The following is a 19376-nucleotide window of genomic DNA, read 5'->3' as shown; positions in this document are numbered from 1 at the left end:
TAATCCTTAGACCTCTTCTCTATCTACTCTCACTTATCTTGGACTTATCTTTAATCTCCTTCCTACACATCCCACACATCCTTCTACCACCTTGGTCCAAGCAACAACCATCACTCTTTTGGTGGAGATGCAATTGCAATAACCATTGCAATAACTTCATAATTGGACCTTTATTCTCCAAGTACAGAAAGAAATGCAATCTGCTTAAAACCTTAAGTCAGATTATGTCATATCATTCTTGTGTTCAAAATTTCCCAGTTGGCTTTCCATCAGAATAAAGACCAACTGGCACACGGGGTGTCATGATCCGGCTCTCCATTAGTCTTCTGCTCACATCTTCTATTCCCATCAATCACTGCACTTCAGCCTAAATGCCTCAGGGCCTTTGCCCTTGCTATGCTCTCTACTTTGGAATATTTTGCCCTCTATTATTTTATGTCTGCTTCCTTCACTTTCTTTGGGTTTCTGTTTAAATGTCACATTATCAGTGAGGTCTTCTCTATTTAAGTAAGACATCACACTCTTCACTCTTGGTTTCCTTCTCTCATATTGAGTTTTCTCCATGATACCTGTCCCACCTGACACATTATGTCTTTATTGGTTTGGTTTAGTTTTCGCCTTCCTAAACTTCACATGAGTAGAACTTTGTGTCTGTTTCTTTCATAGCTATATTCCTGCATCTAAAACAGTGTCTGACAAATAGTAGATGCTCAACAAATAATTCAGAATGCAATTAATCATTATTAACATTGTATCACTTATCTATAAAAGTAGCATAATTTAAATTTCCTTTGCTAAAAGAAAAACTTCAGGGTATGAATAAATAAAACTCAAGATTCTTTCAAAACTTAATGTGGCCATACTTTGTCCAGTTTTTAATGTCTGTCAATATATTTTGTGTTTGTTTTCTTGAAAACACTACTTAAGTAGTGTTGCTTATCTGAAGACTGAAATAACAGGAGAATGAATATGGAAAATAAATTTTAAAATAGTACTTTTTTGTTCACATTCTAGGAGACCAATTGCAAACTCTAAAAAATCTAGCAGTGTAAAGCATCATAATTGGGTCAATTTCGAAGCCTGAACTTGAAGCTGTAATTTAGCTATTTATAATGAAATTTTCAAAAATAAGACAAAAATGCCTAATTTCCTGTGCACTTTTAGTCTTTATCCAGTTTTTAATGTGTGTATGTGTTCGTGTACACGTGAGCATATGTCGTAACTATAAGGAATGAAACAACTTTAGAAAAGATTAAAAATAAAATAATATTTCAAAGGAGAAAGGATTATTTGTTTCCAAGTAAATTCATAAAGAATCGATATTGTACTATGAAGTGTGCTTGTAGTCAGAAAAGAAACTATAAACAGAGCATAGTGGGAATTCTATATTTTCCCTTTTGTAATGGCTTCCAGATGAAACTTGCTTATTTTATAAGAGATGACTTTTTTTCTAGCTGCCAGGATTGCAAAATCCATCTGAGATCTGAAAAAATAAAGCTTTATCTTTCTTGCATCTTAAATCATGATTATGATGTGAACTTCTACAACTGGAATTTGACCATTTGGTTGATTATGTGTAAAACAGAACGAACAGCAGCTTAGCTGTTTCACATCTGTATTAAGTACGGTGTTAACAGCTGCTTAAAAATCTATTTTGGTCTAAGATCAACAGCACATATATCTTTAAAACACGCACGGAAGAATATAAGTTGAATGAGAAATAAGGATGTGTGGTCTGAAAACCAGATTACAGAATTGAACGATCTTTTATTTAAAGCTTCTCTGTTCCCAGTTAACTGTACTGGGAACGTCATCATCTCTTTTAGTTTTTTTTCTTTATTTTGGAATATTTAAAAATATACCTTTTGTAAAAGAGTTAAAGATACTTAAAGAATATCTGAGTAACTTTAGTAAATTTAGTACCCATGTTATACCTGTCATTCTCACCTGGGATAGCACCATTTATGTGTTGGTTCTTTACCAAGTTTACTTATTCTGTAAAACTGCAAAATAACAACAGCAAAAAACAAAACAAAACAAAACAAAAACCTGGTTTCCCTAAATTCTCCAGTGTGAGGGTGGCCAGATTTTTATAGAAAACTGCTAATATATACAAAAATAATTGTGCAGACTTTCCAGTGATGGAATAATGCTAAAATTGTTGAACATCATTCAGGTTGGTTGGGTTTTTTTTTTCAGTTTTAGATTCTAGGAGCATGGAATTTGCTAGTTTTAAGATCACAGTGATTCTCTGAGTCACCTGTGTCTATTTTATTATTTCTTTTCAATTGACTATTTTAGTCTTTAAGAAATCATTAGCAAATGATAAAGTTGTGACTGGCCTGTCCATCCTTGTACCAGCTGAGGGAGGCAGAAGGAATTGCATAAGCTTCACATTCCAAGGTCAGAGTGTTGTTTACTTTGATCTTCACTTCTTTAGGGGAAAGACCTGGCCCCCAAAGGTCCCCTTTATTGATTATGGGTGGGACTGCATAAAATAAATATTAAAGAGTTAGACATTGGTTATTTTCAATACATGGAATACCACAGAAATCACACTGAGGATTACTTATCAAGAAAACAAGGAAATAACAGAGGCATTCTATGCTGATCTTTCATTAAGTATCTAAGTTAACATGAAAGAGTGTTCAAATGCAAGATGGAATGGGAAATCTTTCTCCCTTTATCATTATAATACTGCCAATAAAGCTAATGTCCTTTACAGAACAGTTAGCCTCATTTGTTCCAGTTCCACAGACATAGTCTGAACATGATCCATAAAATGTATTTTATTGGTCATTAAGGGAACCAAGTCAAAGAACAAAAGATAATCAGAAAGATACTCTTCCTTTACAAACACAAAAGCAAAATCCTGAAATATGAGTCCTATTAATGGCAGTGTTAGCTTTGCCTTTTATTTATAGGTCAATGTACATTGGAATAGCTCAAAATCACTAATGATCTCATCTTGGGCTGTTGATTAGAACATATGCGTCTAACAACAGTTTTGTACATGAAAGTACTATACCTCAACCCAGAGGGTAATTCAGAAGGAAAAACAGAGAAACTTAAAGAAATGCCACTGACAAAGTCTCCAACAAGAGAGTAATGAGCAGATTTAGTGGGCTCTTCACATCTTTAAGCAATTGAGGCCATAGACACAATGCTTAATTCAACTTCCATCCTTAATAAAGTAAGCTGTACAAACAAGTCTTTAATGATGAGTATAAATAATTATGAACCCACAATGAAAAACAGGATTGAAAGAGAAAAATGGAGAAGCTATGAAACATAGTATTCTTTCAGAACTTACTGTACACTTTCACTTCATAGTGCTTTATCATTTCTCCAGCCTCATTCGTGGCTACACAAGAGTATCTTCCAGCATTGTCCTTCTGTGCATTGAGGATCTGCAGAGTTCTGCCTCCTGTAAAATCACGGAACATCAAAGAATCTCTAAAATCACAGTGACAGCGGAGTACACACAGGCTATCGGGGGTTTACGTCTTCTTGTTAACATATTTCTTCTTACATATGACAATTCTGTGATGGACATATGATGTAAGATAAATTACAATACTGATGGGGATTGCATGGTATCTGAGGACAGCTGCTGAGTCCCCAGTGGTGCTCTGTGGTGATGACTCTCATGGTCATTTGCACCTGCCATGCCTTTGTACACCACTCCAGCTAAGGTCCTTCATAAGGTCTTTTATCCTCTTCATAAATAGGTTTCTGCCGTAATCATCTTTTCCTCTGATCTACCTAGCCTACAGGAGAAATTAATTGTGCTGAAGCAAAGTTTTTATTTTGGTACTGTCCTCCTTAAACATTTTCAATCGTTCTCAATTGACCAATATATAAAGTAAAAACTCTTAATTCTTATTTCAGGCATTCAAAACATGACTCCAGCTTTTCTTGCTGATCTTATTTCCTGCCCCTCCGCCAACATACGTACACACAATATTTCTATCAAGTTTCGGGGAGTGGGTGAGAATTCTATTGCACAGGGCTAGGCCATTCTCACTTTGTACTTTTCCCACCCTGGTTACCCTGATGGATCTGAAACCTCTCCTAACTCATTTCCAGTCAACTAAATTCTAGAATTTTCTTTAAAGTCTCATCAAGTTCTGACTAAGCAACAAAGCTTTTTCTGACCACTTCAGCCCACAGTGGCCATTTCTTCATTTGAAGTCAGTTTTCTTTATTTTTTTCTTCCTTTTTTTTTTGAGACTGAGTTTTGCTCTGTCTCCCAGCCTGGAGTGCAGTGGTGCGATCTCGGCTTACTGCAACCTCTGCCTCCCGGGTTCAAGAGATTCTCCTGCCTCAACCTCCTGAGTAGCTGGGACTACAGGCATGTGCCACCATGCCCGGCCAATTTTTTGCATTTTTTTTAGTAGGGATAGCATTTCACTGTGTTAGCCAGGATGGTCTCGATCTCCTGACCTCGTGATCCGCCCGCCTCGGCCTCCCAAAGTGCTGGGATTACAGGCGTGAGCCACGGCACCCAGCTTCTTCATTTGAATTGTTATAAAACTCACTCCCTATTTACCATACCTGACTATTCAGAATCCATGATTTTTCACAGATTCATATTCTTAATCAACTCTTTGCACATATTACCTCTCCTCAACATAAGACTGTCAGTCTCTTAAAGCCAGCAATAATCCTTTTTCTTTCTGTTTGCATTATCTATTTCCATGCGGTAAAGAGGAACAAATTCTCTCACTTTGAACTGAACTTTGAAGGAGAGTTAATATTTAATCACGAGTGAATTTCTACCCTTTTCGGCATTCACATTATAATATATTTTAGCAGTTAATTACTTTGTGGCATTTATTTATTTGCCTTTTAACTTAGGTATTTTTCTGATCTTTTAAAAAGTAATTTTCAGTACTTTACAGCAGGGGTCCCAATCCCCAAGCCATGGACTGGTACCGGCCTGTGGCCTATTAGGAACCAGGCTGCACAGAACATAACACGACCAACAAAACAGGTGTTGTTATGAAAAGTAACTAATGATTCTGCTTTTCTAGAATAGTGGATGACACAGATGCACCTTGGGCATGTGAAGCAAATGAATTACCTGGAAGAATACGAATATTTCGGTTAGACTCTAAAGGAGTGCCATCCTTAAACCAGGTGATGGTAGCTGGAGGATACGAATAAGCTTCACAGACCAAAGATGTGGGGCTGTTAAGGATGACGGTGACATCTTCAGGACTGCCATCACTACCTACACCAGCAATTGTAGGAGATACTGAAAAAGATGAGAATTTGATTGAAGAAATATATGTAGAAATTTGTATATTTGTGCATTTCTAAATTTCCATTATATGTATTTGTATAATGTCATTCCCTAGCAGTTACAGAAAACAAATGATGATGATGATGATGATTATTATTATTATTATACACAAAAGAGAGTGACCCCTCAAAAAACTCATAGGGTAATGGAGGAGATGACACATAAAAAAGGAACTATAACACATAAAAGAACATAATATATTAAGGACAATAATGGGAATGTTGGTGCAAGGTAAATGGAGGTTTTTTTTGGAAATGAGTTAGCATTCAGTCCAGTTTGAGGTATGTGGTGTGAAGAGTCTCATTAGAGAAGGCCTCTTAAAGGAGGAAGAGGATTTAAAGTGAACCTTAAATGATCAGTGGTAGTTACCAGGTGAAAGCAGAGAGACTAGTAAGAGGGAACATATTGGGAGCATGGTAGTATTAAATTGTAAGCAATGAGGGGCAAGCAGGGTATATCAAGAGGATGAACTGAAGTGGATCAATATTGGAAGCAAGGATAACTGAGACAGGTACTTTGTTTTATAAAAGATAATGAGGAACTGAACTAGAGCATTAAAGGAAGGTATAAAGTAGAAGGAGAAAGTAAAGAAAGACTTAGGGCATTACTGACAGGACTTGATTATGGAAACTGGGGGCTAAAGGAAACTGAAGTCAAATATAACTTCCGGTTTGCTTGCTTAGGAACTAAACTGTAGAGAAGTAACATAAAAATATAAAATGTAGAAAGATTTGATCATTTAGGAAGGGAAAATAGTTTGTTCAGTTCTGAATATCTTGTATTTTAAGTGCTTATGGGAATTTCAGGTGGAAATGCCCAACAAGTAACTCTATATAGGAATTCAAACATTGCAAGAAAGATCTGGGTTACAGGTATACATTTTTAAAAGTTTCTTGTGTATAAAAGATGATTAAACATCTGGGAATGAATTCTATTACTTGAAGAGAATATCTAGAGTAACACGAGTAGTGAAGTAAGGACAGAACACCAGGGAACCCAGTATTTAAGAGGTGGCTCAAGCTTCCATAAAGGGCAGAGAAAGGGAGCAAACAAAGATATGCAAGGATAACTGGGAAAGAACATTGTGAAGGAAAAAGAGATCAAAATGTACAAAACATTAAAATTGGGACTGCAAGATATTTGCTGGACCTAGCAAAAGGGAAGTGCTTGCCAGAGTAGTGTCAGACAAAGCCTGTTTTCAGTAGGACAGCAAGTATAGATATCTGGGCATGGTTAAAATATGAAGTGGTGGAGACAGTAGATGGTGAAGCTGCAAGTAAGGCAGACGGTGGAAAGATACAGGGTGGAGGGTGTAAGTGCAAGGAGTAACTGTGAACAAGAAGGATAATTTATCCTCTGAGAAAAGAAAGGGTAAAGGCACTGAATTTTTGGCTGGGTAGATTGGAAGTTGCAAACACATGCACTTAAATAGCCTCTACTTTATGAAGTTGGTGGAGAAGGGCTTTGATTCAGATCTAGACCCCTCAGTCTTCAATGAATGAATGAATGAATAAATGAATGAATGAATGAACATATATATAATACCAGATACTGTATGCCAATTTATACACTTATACACTTATGACATTTATAATTATCAATTTATACACTTATACACAATACAATATTGACACTTATACAGTATCTGGTATTTTGATTTAATTTTTCTTGCACATATATCTCTGCTACTTAATTAGACTATGAGCTCCTTGAGGCCTGTGTTCAATATGAGAAGTTTCTATCTATGGTAGTATCTTTGTACTCCTTAAGTGGTATTACCAATAACTATAAAAACAAACAACTATATAAATTTTCATACTCACATATAGGTCAGTTGATTTTAGTAGAATTATTTGATACTAGGAATCTAATACAATAAATTTAAGTGGTACAAATTTCAAAAAGTGAGCACAAGTTAAAAATCTATTTTAATGTCTTTCCTGAGACATAAGAACTGAATATATCAACATACAGTTATTTTATCACTCTTAGTCCACAAAGACTATAATATGGCCATTTTCAATAATGGCAAAGTCTCACAAAAAAAAGGATAGAATATCTCAGGTTGAGACCCAATCACTGTTTACCAGCTTCTCTTTGACCAACATATCTTTATCCTTTACTACTGATTAGTCTACCTTATTCAGAGTTGTGTCCCTAGCACAAAACACTGTGCCTAGAACATAGTAGGTACTCCATACACGACAAATGAATTTATAAATTAATTCAGGAAAAATAGTAAATGTACACAAGCACTGGTCCTCCTTCCACGAGGAAATTCTATGATGGAAACATTATTTGAACAGAGAAAGAAAAGAAAAATGTAGCCTACAGTCAAGTCAGATTCTTTAAGATATGAAGAAAAGCCCACGCCTACCAAATACATTAAGACTGAAGCTCCTGCTCTTGTCGCCAGCTGGACTAGAAGCCAAACATGTATATCTTCCAGTGTGTGACACCTGGGCATTGGTAATTTGAAGAAAACGGCCACCAGACATAATGTGATGGGCTTCATCTTCTTGGAGGAGCTGCCCATCTTTGTGCCATGTAATTTCTGGCACTGGATTCCCTGTAAAAAGCCATTTCTGAGAGTCGGCTAATAGTGACATGTATACAATGCATAAACTTCGAAAGAGGAGGTTTTCACTCATTTGTCTTCCTACATATCCCACATGTAAAACACTGCAGTATCCATTCACTTAAAAATAACTATGCAAACTAACTTATTTTATAATAAGATTGTACTGACTTTAAAAATATGCATAGATTATAAATCATTTTCAAATGTATGTTAGTGTTCATCTATAAGTGAAATGATTCTAAACTGACCTTCATGTTTAACTAAATAACTAAATTTATACTATTTTTTAGACTATTACAACTAAGCATTTTGATAGTACAGTTTTAAAATAATGCAGCATTCATTTTTATTATAAGTATTATTCATGAACACCTTTGTAGTCATATAATTTTTTTTTTTTTTTGAGACAAAGTCTCTCTCTGTCACCCAGGCTGGAGTGCAGTGGTGCAATCTCGGCTCACAGCAAGCTCTGCCTTCTGGGTTCACGCCATTCTCCTGCCTCAGCCTCCTGAGTAGCTGGGACTATAGGCGCCCACCACCACATCCAGCTAAGTTTTTTGTATTTTTAGTAGAGACGGGGTTTCACCGTGTTAGCCAGGATAGTCTCGATCTCCTGACCTTGTGATCTGCTCGTCTTGGCCTCCCAAAGTGCTGAGATTACAGGCATGAGCCACTGCACCCAGCCTCATATAAAAATTTTTAAAAAGATTTTATATTTTTGATAAAAAGCTGTAAAAAAGCAAACCTTTAATTCAACAAGCAGATATTTTGAGTCCATACCAGGATTCTATCATAGACAGATGGTAGAATATTGAACAGATCAGTAGACATATAAATATATTAATCATTCTTTGATATTTACCGCCTCTAGGAAGAGATCCTGTATTTTTGTTTTCAAATGAGATCTATGTTAAATATTAAGCTTTAAGTTATTCAAATACTCTTTGAAAATTTTAAAACCATAAAAGCAAGTCATGTTAGGAAAGAGGGCTAGGATGATATACTAGCTTGAAGACAGGATTTTATAAAATTTAGGCAATGGTTATCTATGCAACTGTTGTTAATTACTACATTATTTCTAGGAAAAAATTAACAGGGTAAGTAATATCACACTCTTTATATCTGCTTTTCTTAAAATGGAAACATTCCCCTCTCTGCTTATTTAAATTTATTGCTCACATAAGGCAGACAAACAATGAAATAAGAAACTCATTGAATCTTCCTTAAAACTCTGGCTTTCCATAAAACGTTATGGGCTACTTTCATTGTTACTTTAAAACTGCAAGGCCATCTACAATAAAAAGACAGCCTTGAAAATATGCTCTTAGAGATGTGTTTATTTTGATTATATGCAAGAAATCAATTTACTGGTAAAGATGGTGAAACTGGTATTAGAATTTTTATTTTTCCTAGTCTATATTCCCTTTGTAATATTCAAACATGCTAACAAAAAGTAACAATATTGTTCTTGGAAAATCCCCACTATGAAATAATGCCATTCTTTCACCAAAACTCCTACCCATTTCTTTGAAATGAAATTTAAGTAAACAGGAAAAGGAAAGGAAGGCACAAACACAGGGAAGGAAACAAAAATTTAAAAAGGTAGGGCAAGATAAACATACATATAAGTAGAAGCAGAATAATTTTTCAAAAAAGAATGATTTATTGAACTGAAAGAAAAGACCAGTTCGTTTCTTTCTTCCTTCCTTCTTTTTCTTTCTTCCTTCCCTTCCTCCCTCCCTCCCTTTCTTCCTCCCCGCCCCTCACTCTTTCTTTCTTCCTTTCTTGTTGGTATCTCCTTTTTGTCTCCACAGAATTTGAAAGGTTTCCTCCTACATTTCTGCCAGCTATACTGAACTAGAATTCAATTTCAAATGCCAATTATAGTAGCTGGACTTTTTCTCAACTGATTAATAATATATAGTGGGACTCAGTATCTATCCAAAGGAAAATAAATCATAACAAAAAGATACCTTCACTAGTATGTTTACCATAGCACTATTCACAATAGCAAAGATACGTATCTGTATACACACACATATATATATGTACACACCATGAAATGCTACCTATCCATAAAAAGAATGAAATCATATCTTTTGCAGCAATATGAATGGAACTGGAGGCCTTTATCTTAACTGGAGTAACTCAGAAACAAAAAGTCAAATACCATATGTTCTAACTTACAAATGGGAGCTAAGTAATGTGTATAAATTACTTAGCACACAAAGAGTGAAATAATAGACCTTGGGGACAAGGAAGGGTGCGGGGGTGGGAGAGGGGTTGAGAGATGAGAAATTACCTAATAGGTAAAATACACACTACTTGGGTAATGTTTACCATCACTGAGACTTCACCAGTATTCAATATATCCATGTAACAAAACTGCACTTATACCCCCTAAATATATTTTAAAAATTTAATAAGATATATAGTGGAGACAATGACTATCAGCGAATGGGGGGAGCATCAAAAGTCTGAGAGCTGAGCCCCATACCTGTCACTTCACAAGTCAGCGTAACACTCTGTTTCTCTTTTACCTTCACATCTTCCAATGTATTTTCACCCAAAATATGAGGTGGTACTGAAAAACAACAACAACAACAAAATAACAGCTCTTAACAGCAAGGTTGCTGTTTTATAGGTATTTATGTATGGTTTTATTAAGTCATAACCTTCAAAACAAATCCCCCAATCCACATTCATTATCTGACTGCTAGAATGTCATAATATTATTTTGATTAAGTCTACTTTTAAAGTTGTATGTCACAAATCCAATTATAATGAATTTTATTGTAATGTAAATTATAAAGTCTGCATAAAAATATGTCAACAAATCACCAGGAATATTTATTTGACTTTTATTTCTTCTACTATAACTCTAATATGCATTCACATTGAACAAGTCATTCAGCCTCTCAGAATATTGTTGAGCAATTGTGAATTAAAACAGGCATTTTAATTCCTCCAAACAATTGCCTGATTGCCTCCAAACAATTCTAATATTGAATTCTTGCCAAGAGTCACAGTCCAGGGTCTGATCAAGTGGTAAATAAATTTTAACTCTGCTTCCAGGATTTAAGGCAATTAAAGTTTTTTCCTAATATTGCAAACTATATAAGTACCTAATACTGAAAGTCCAAAGATTTTTCTTTCTTCACCAGCTGCATTCCTTACAACACAAGTATATTGGCCAGCATCTTCCATTCTGGTCTGCATCAGCCGTAGCATCCTGCCTCCTGCAGAAGCAAACCATCCTTTTAAGATGACTTAAAAAGAAAAATGAAACTTTATAAGCCATCCAAGTGATGCTCAATTTAGGTAAAAATTTAATCCGTACGCTTTAGAGGCCCTTAAAGTGAATTTATTTCAAGCTTTTACAAAAATCACATTTTAAACCTGTATAAAACAAAATAACTCAGAAAAATCTTCTAGTTCAATAGATTAAAAAAATATATAATGTTAGATGACAGCAAGCAAGAAATGTTGTTTCACAGAGAAGGTGATGTTTGAATATGATCTTAAAAGGTAAGTATACTTTACACACGAGTTGAGAGATGCTGATATGGTTTGGCTCTGTGACCCCACCCAAGTGTCATCTCGAATTGTAATCCCCATAATCCCCACATGTCAAGGGAGGGACTTGGTGGGAGGTGACTGGATCACGGGAATGGTTTCCCCCATGCTGTTCTCATGATAGTGAGTGAGTTGCTATGAGATCTGATAGTTTCATAAGCATTTGACAGGTCTTCCCTTCACATACTCTCTCTTCTGCCGTCTTGTGAAGAAGGTGCCTGCTTCCCCTTCTGCCATGATTGTAAGTTTCCTGAGGCCTCCCCAGCCATGCAGAATGTAAGTCAATTAAACCTCTCACCTTTATAAATTACTCAATCTCGAATATTTCTTTATAGTCGTATGAAAACAGACTAATACGGATGCTAATGAAGAGACAGAGGTAGAAAGTCAGTGTGAGAAGTGGTACCAAAAGCAGAGCAGGTGGAGAAAATGGTAAGAGATGAGGCTTGATGGAGTACGGCCAGATTGTGTGGGCCTGTGAATGCTGTGCGAAGGAATTTAGATTTTATTGTGTTCACGAAAGACTATGGAGTGTATAAACAAACAGGGATCATGATCCAATTTGTGCTTAGAAAGACAACTGTGATCAGATGATTGGAAAAATAGTCTTAGTTTTCCATTGAACATATAATATGGGAATGTCAGAAAGATAACCAGACCAGACACCCAGATTTGGGTGACATCAATACATTACCATTACTTTCAATGGCAAAAACCACAATTACTTTTGCACCAACCTAATATAAGGAAGATAGGAGAATGAAGACTACCAGCTTTCAATTGAGCTTCATGGAATCCTACATTTATATAAAATGTTATGGGGTTACTTCACGCACTAGTGATACACTGCTTTTGTTTCTTTTTGTACTTTGAACATCTATGTAACATTTTGTTTGAAGAAATATTCATCTAAGAAATGCAAGTAGCCTGAAAGTAAAACTCTGATATACTGGGGGTGTAATTTGGAGGGAAACTCTTAAAGATAAAGGCAGAAGAGCCAACAAATAAGATGAAACAAAACCTGTGGAGAACCAAGAGACACTGAGAGAACAAAGTCCTGGGCACCATTTGAGGAGTAAAGTCCAACAAAAGAAGTAGTTCATTTATTGGATTGTGTAATAATTTTCTAGCTGATATATTTTTGCTTAGCACCCTGAATTTGAACTAAAAACAGTGTAATGGTTAACATGAAATTTTCATGTAAATATTCACCTGGGTCTGGTTTCCCAGGAGTATTCAATCTGTTTTCTGTTTATGTAAACACAAGCTGACATTGAACTTTTTCTATAAGCAACTTTCCCATCCTCAACCTACTGAAAGGTGAACTTAGTAGTATCTTATTTAGACAAACAAAGCTAATTACCTGAATCTAGCCTTTTTTCCCCAATTGAATTAGTAAACAGAAATTATGTTTACTTAAGAAGTAAAAGTGCTTTAAAAACTTATGTCAATTAGGGAAGGATTCAAGCACTCACTGCCACTTCAGATTAGTGAGATCATAATATGATTCCAGTTGAGAATACTAAAGCAATACAACTTTTATGAATCACTGCTGGCTCTACAAACCTCAGCCTCATAAGTTTCATGATCTTCCTTTTCTCTTGGTTTTGTGGCCTTCTCACTTAATCCAGTGAAAACCAAAAATGGGTTCTGACAGTAAATTATATGGAGACGTTTCTTGTACCTATTAAATTTTTATAGCAGTTATCTGTTTCTGGCAGATAACTTCATAACCATGATAGGGTCTTCATCAAAGTACTGCTTTTAGAAAAGCTATACTTAAATTCTCAGGAGGACTAATATTAATGAAATAGGCATGTACAGGAGACTGAAGACCAAGCAAGTCATATGCCATTCATTTGATTCTCATTTATCTATTGCACAACACAACATGTTCAGATTGTAAAACTGAATAACTCATTTGGCAGCACCACAAGGTGAAATACTTATCATGTGTTCACTCAGGGATCTCCAGCTGCTAGTCAAGCACAACAAAGATAGATAAAACCAAAACACCACTTCTGTAAATTTGTAACAAGCTAGAGCACATCACTTTAGCTTGCCTTTTTCACTTCCAGGAGCTCTGCTACACTTACTATATTTAATAAGAGTCTCTACTTTCTTAGCAATTGAACATTTTTTTAAAAGCCAGAAAGATAAATATAATTTCAAGCCAAGAAGATAATGCGTTTAGGCTTTGGTAACCACATATTAATACAATCTTTGCCATTAGTGTATGTGTGTGTGTGTGTGTGTGTGTGTGTGTATTTTCTTTTTCTTTTTTTCTTTTTTTTTTTTTTCTGAGACAGAGTCTCGCTCTGTAGCACAGGCTGGAGTGGAATGGCGTGACTTTGGCTCACTGCAAGCTCCACCTCCCAGCATTAGTATGTATTTCTTAAGATCAACAGAGACTGAGAGTCCTGTCAAAGTAAAAACATCATAGTAAGGACATAGGAAAGTTTCCCAGGACAGACAGACCACAAACCTTTTACCAGGTTGTCTATGACAATAACAAGAAACAGGTATTGGATGCTTCCATAGAAGCAAGTGCTGTGTTAACTGTTTTAGAGATCTCATTTCATCCTTACAAAAACCCTGAAGCAAATACTATTATCACTTTACAAGTGATCAAACTGAAGTTAGCAAAGTTAAGTAACTAGTCTGAGGTCATAAATATAGTGAGTATTATAGACAATAAATGTGGTTAATAGCAATGTACATTCTTCGTCAAGCTCCTATCAGTTATAAACCAAGATTGGGAAGAAACAAGTGGAACTTAGGTTTTTTAGACTTAATTCCAGCACTAGGAAAGAATCTTTTCTGAATATGCCTTCAGTAGTGGTAAATTTTGAGCACATTTAGGTGAAGGGAGCTTACTGCCACGTAAAGTAGCTCATCTTGACTTTAAGCAAGCTAAGTATCTGTTAAGTTGTTTATATTCAGATACAAATCTGTCCCTAGAATCTTCCATATACTGACATTACTTTTAACCTCTGGAACTAGGAAAAAACAACATAATCCTTTCTACACCGTGGCTCATCAAATATTTAAATTTACTTTGGATTATATACTAAATACACCACAAAATTTATTTCTCCAGGTTAAATACAGATATATTAATCATTATGTGATAATTTCCCATCATATTTTTCTCTGAAAATACTGTCATTAAGCCTTTCTTCTTGTCTTTCTAATAAGTTCTGCTAAGTTTATAGTGCAAATTATCTCCTGCTTTTCTTATTGGAGAAAATATAGTTTATTGATGTGGCAAAATATTGCATTTGTTGTCGGGATAATCACATCGTATTTTAAAGCATACTGAGAAACTAACACAATTCAGACATCTTTTCATATTAAGAGTGCTGAAGCTATACTTACTTCATCATAATCTCATCACTGGTTTGACTGTAAGTGCAAAGAGATCATAAACTAACATAATTAGTAATTATATAGAGGGTCATCACGAGCCTTACTTAACCTTCATCTTGTTAGGTTTAACCCAAAAGCTCCAGCATGAGGTGTGTTTGAATTTGGAAGCCTTCAATCACACATTAGGTATTTTTCTAAGTATCTAAGCTTTTTATTAACCAAACACTTGGCAAGATTATCTTAGTCTGTATCCAAGTCATTACTAAAATGGGCCAAGTGCAGATTTATGCGGCTTGCCTTAAAAATCTCTCTCTACGCTTATATTGATCCACAAATGACAAGCTATTTGGATTTTCCCACAAAATTATATGAGGAATATGATCAATATCTCTTGACAATAAAGTCTTAGCTCATAGGAAACTATCCCATTTTAGAAATGTAAACTGAGATTAGTCATGAATATGTTGAAATATTAATATTTGGATATAGAGGTATTTTATATTCTAGGATTCACTGTAGACTTTGGATTCAATTTCAGCACTTCCTGTAATTCTTTTCAAGTTGGTTGATGCTCATTGTAGCATGAATGCTTTGACATCCCATGACTGAAGTAATCAGCAAGTGCCAAGATTTGTTTTTAAAAGGGGTCTAGAGATATTTGGAGATTTCCCATTTTCATATAGCTTCTTACGTCCTTTCAAATATTTTTTTCTTAATATGATTAGTGAGTATTATAGTAAGCAGCTAGGTTAAAAAAAATAAAACAATAAAAACACTGAGAAACTTGAAATTAAGGAGAAATTGTAGCCTCATGAAGCTTACAAGATTATAAGGCTACCAGAATTTCTAATACCTGAGAGAATCCTCACAGAATTGCTAAGGCTGACAGGCCATCCATCTTTAAGCCAGGTTATGGAAGGCAGGGGAATTCCAGAAGCTTCACAAGTCAAGGATACTGAGTTCTTTTCTACCACACTGATATTTTCAGGTGACCTGTGGTTTCCTATGATGCTTGGAGGAGCTGTAAGACAAAATAAAACAAATGGGGAATGGAAATATTAGTTGCCTGCTATACATTTGATATACCTGATGTTGTATATCAAACATCAAATCCTAAACAGTGTATGGTTAATAAGACTTCCATTTTCTGATTAACAGTAAGCAAAATAAGCAATCACAACAACCAGTTCTGTGTGTGTGTGTGTGTGTGTGTGTGTGTGTGTGTGAGAAAGAGAGAGAGAGAGAGAGAGAGAGAGAGAGAGAGAGAGAGAGAGAGAGAGAGAGAGAGAGAGAGAGAGAGAGAGAGAGAGATACCTGGAAGTAAAAATGTCACTTCTTCCTCAATCTTAGCAGTAAATTATTTTCATATTGTTATTCCAATAGTGGTGAGTGATTTTGTATGAGTCACTCACCCCCCCCTTTTTTTTAAATTGCAATTTAAACTTCCATTTTAGATTAAGGGGATACATGTGCAGGTTTGTTACATGGGTATATTCTGTGATGCTGAGGCTTGGGGTATGATTGATCCTGTCACCTAGGTGGTAAGCATAGAACCCAAGAGTTAGTTTTTGAACCCCTGCCTCCTTTCCTCCTTCCCCTTCAATAGTCCCCTGTGTCTACTGTTGCCATGTTTATGTCTTTGGGTACTCAATATTTAGTTCCCACTTATAAGTGAGAATATGGGGCATCTGATTTTCCGTTCCTCCATGAATTCACTGATGATTATAGCCTCCAGCTACATTCATGTTGCTGCAAAGGACATGAGTTTTGGCTGTGTAGTATTCCATGGTGCATATGTACCATATTTTCTTTATCCAATCCACCATTTATTAATCAGCACCTAGGCTGATTGTATGTCTTTGCTACTGTGAATATGAATCACTCATCTTTTCTTGCAAATTTGTGATACGGATTTATAACCTACATATAGAGATTTCCTAAAAAAATCAATCATCTAATCCTAAAAATTAAGAGTAATCCAACAAAAAAGTACTTAAGATTAATTCATCTTCCCTTTTGTGTTGTGATTCCTATAGCTTTGGCACACACATTGGCTGCAAACTACAGGATATTAACACTGAACTTCATGTGTGTCTTAACTGAGGGCAAGTTACAAGATCTGTGTCCATTAAATTTACCATTGTTTCTATAGCTATAAAAATTATAATTCAAAATGTACACATCTAAGTCATTGTCCCTATGTATGTGTATGTTTGGTCTATTCTTTTTATTATTATTATACTTTAAGTTCTAGGGTACATGTGAACAACATGCAGGTTTGTTACATAGGTATATATGTGCCATGTCGGTGTGCTGCACCCATCAACTCGTCAGCACCCATCAACTCGTCATTTACATCAGGTATAACTCCCAATGCCATCCCTCCCCCCGACCAATAGGCCCCGGTGTGTGAGTTTCCCCTTCCTGTGCCCAAGAGATCTCACTGTTCAATTCCCACCTATGAGTGAGAACATGCGGTGTTTGGCTTTCTGTTCTTGTGATAGTTCGCTCAGAATGATGGTTTCCAGCTGCATCCATGTCCCTACAAAGGACATGAACTCATCCTTTTTCATGGCTGCATAGTATTCCATGGTGTGTATGTGCCACATTTTCTTAATCCAGTCTGTCACTGATGGAAATCTGGGTTGATTCTAAGTCTTTGCTATTGTGAATAGTGCTGCAATAAACATACGTGTGCATGTGTCTTTATAGTAGCATGATTTATAATCCTTTGGGTATATACCCAGTAATGGGATGGCTGGGTCATATGGTATTTCTAGTTCTAGATCCTTGAGGAATCGCCATACTGTTTTCCACAATGGTTGAACTAGTTTACAATCCCACCATAGATTCAATGTCATCCCAATCAAGCTACCAACAACTTTCTTCACAGAATTGGAAAAAACTGCTTTAAAGTTCATATGGAACCAAAAAAGATCCCGCATTGCCAAGACAATCCTAAGTCAAAAGAACAAAGCTGGAGGCATCACGCTACCTGACTTCAAACTATACTACAAGGCTACAGTAACCAAAACAGTGTGGTACTGGTACCAAAACAGAGATATAGACCAATGGAACAGAACAGAGCCCTCAGAAATAATACCACACATCTACAGCCATCTGATCTTTGACAAACCTGACAAAAACAAGAAATGAAGACAGAATTCCCTATTTAATAAATGGTGCTGGGAAAATTGGCTAGCCATAAGTAGAAAGCTGAAACTGCATCCTCTCCTTACTCCTTATATGAAAATTAATTCAAGATGGATTAGAGACTTAAATGTTAGACCTAATACCATAAAAACCCTAGAAGAAAACCTAAGTAATACCATTCAGGACATAGGCATGGGCAAGGACTTCATGTCTAAAACACCAAAAGCAATGGCAACAAAAGCCAAAATTGACAAATGGGATCTAATTAAACTAAAGAGCTTCTGCACAGCAAAAGAAACTACCATCAGAGTGAACAGGCAACCTACAGAATGGGAGAAAATTTTTGCAATCTACTCATCAGACAAAGGGCTAACATCCAGAACCTACAAAGAACTCAAACAAATTTACAAGAAAAAAACAAACAACCCCATCAAAAAGTGGGCAAAGCATTTGAACAGACATTTCTCAAAAGAAGACATTCATACAGCCAACAGACACATGAAAAAATGCTTGTCATCCCTGGCCATCAGAGAAATGCAAATCAAAACCACAATGAGATACCATCTCACACCAGTTAGAATGGCAATCATTAAAAAGTCAGGAAACAACAGGTGCTGGAGAGGATGTGGAGAAATAGGAACACTTTTACAATGTTTGCTCTATTCTTATTGACATTTATGACTCATTAGAGTTGGAATATTAAAGCTGACTTCAGTATAACTCATGTCTAACTGATGATGAGTCAGTAAATTCTAAGGCACTTACCTTTATACAAATCCAGTTAAGTCAGCTAATTTGGAAAACATAAAATAGAGATTTTACTTGGGACAGCATCAGACCAAAAGCATTTGAAGACAACAATTTTCTACTTTACTGTGTGCTTTCCTTAAAGAATATCTAATATGTGCTTATTTCAGCAAGGTAAATAATGTGAGGTCAGGTATAGAAGGATAAATGAGACTGACCTGGGGAAAAGGTATATATGTTTAAAATGATGGATTATAAATAAATGACTTTCATAACTTGGGGCCTATATCTCCCATCCAGGATGTTAGATTATATTAGCCAGTAAATGAACATATTGAGCTTCTTTCTACTTACCATGGACACTTAAGTCATATTTTTTGTCAGTCATTCCTGCTACATTCACAGCAACACACACATAACGGCCTGTGTCAGATACATGAATGTTCTTCAGCTGAAGGATGTGACCTTCATCCAGTATTTCCACTCCCTTTGCCTTGATCAAGGGGCGGCCATCTTTCATCCAACTCACTGTTGGTGGAGGAATACCCTGCACCTCACACTCCAAGGAGATACTCTTCCCTAGGGTCACAATAATTTCAGTAGGGTGGCTGCCACTGTTGGTTATGGTCGGTCTAACTGAGG

The 19376-nt window shown here is 35.9% G+C and overlaps 1 protein-coding gene across 6 annotated transcripts in view; it reads right to left on the bottom strand.

Moving 5' to 3' along the window:
• HMCN1 (hemicentin 1) overlaps window positions 1–19376 on the bottom strand; it is a 454750-nt gene that overhangs the window by 113562 nt on the left and 321812 nt on the right. For all 6 annotated transcript variants that reach the window (XM_015447093.4, XM_015447120.4, XM_005540243.5 and 3 more), the window contains 8 exons: window positions 19089–19370; window positions 15688–15855; window positions 11015–11128; window positions 10387–10473; window positions 7686–7877; window positions 5087–5260; window positions 3314–3427; window positions 2343–2488 (listed from right to left, as the gene is read on the bottom strand). In XM_015447093.4, coding sequence (XP_015302579.3) covers window positions 2343–2488; window positions 3314–3427; window positions 5087–5260; window positions 7686–7877; window positions 10387–10473; window positions 11015–11128; window positions 15688–15855; window positions 19089–19370 — 1277 coding nt within the window. The remainder of the gene's footprint in view (window positions 1–2342; window positions 2489–3313; window positions 3428–5086; window positions 5261–7685; window positions 7878–10386; window positions 10474–11014; window positions 11129–15687; window positions 15856–19088; window positions 19371–19376) is intronic.

The sequence above is a fragment of the Macaca fascicularis genome, chromosome 1 (genome assembly GCF_037993035.2).
Source record: "Macaca fascicularis isolate 582-1 chromosome 1, T2T-MFA8v1.1".
Classification (NCBI taxonomy): domain Eukaryota; kingdom Metazoa; phylum Chordata; class Mammalia; order Primates; family Cercopithecidae; genus Macaca; species Macaca fascicularis.
This window is presented reverse-complemented; position numbering and strand designations above follow the sequence as displayed.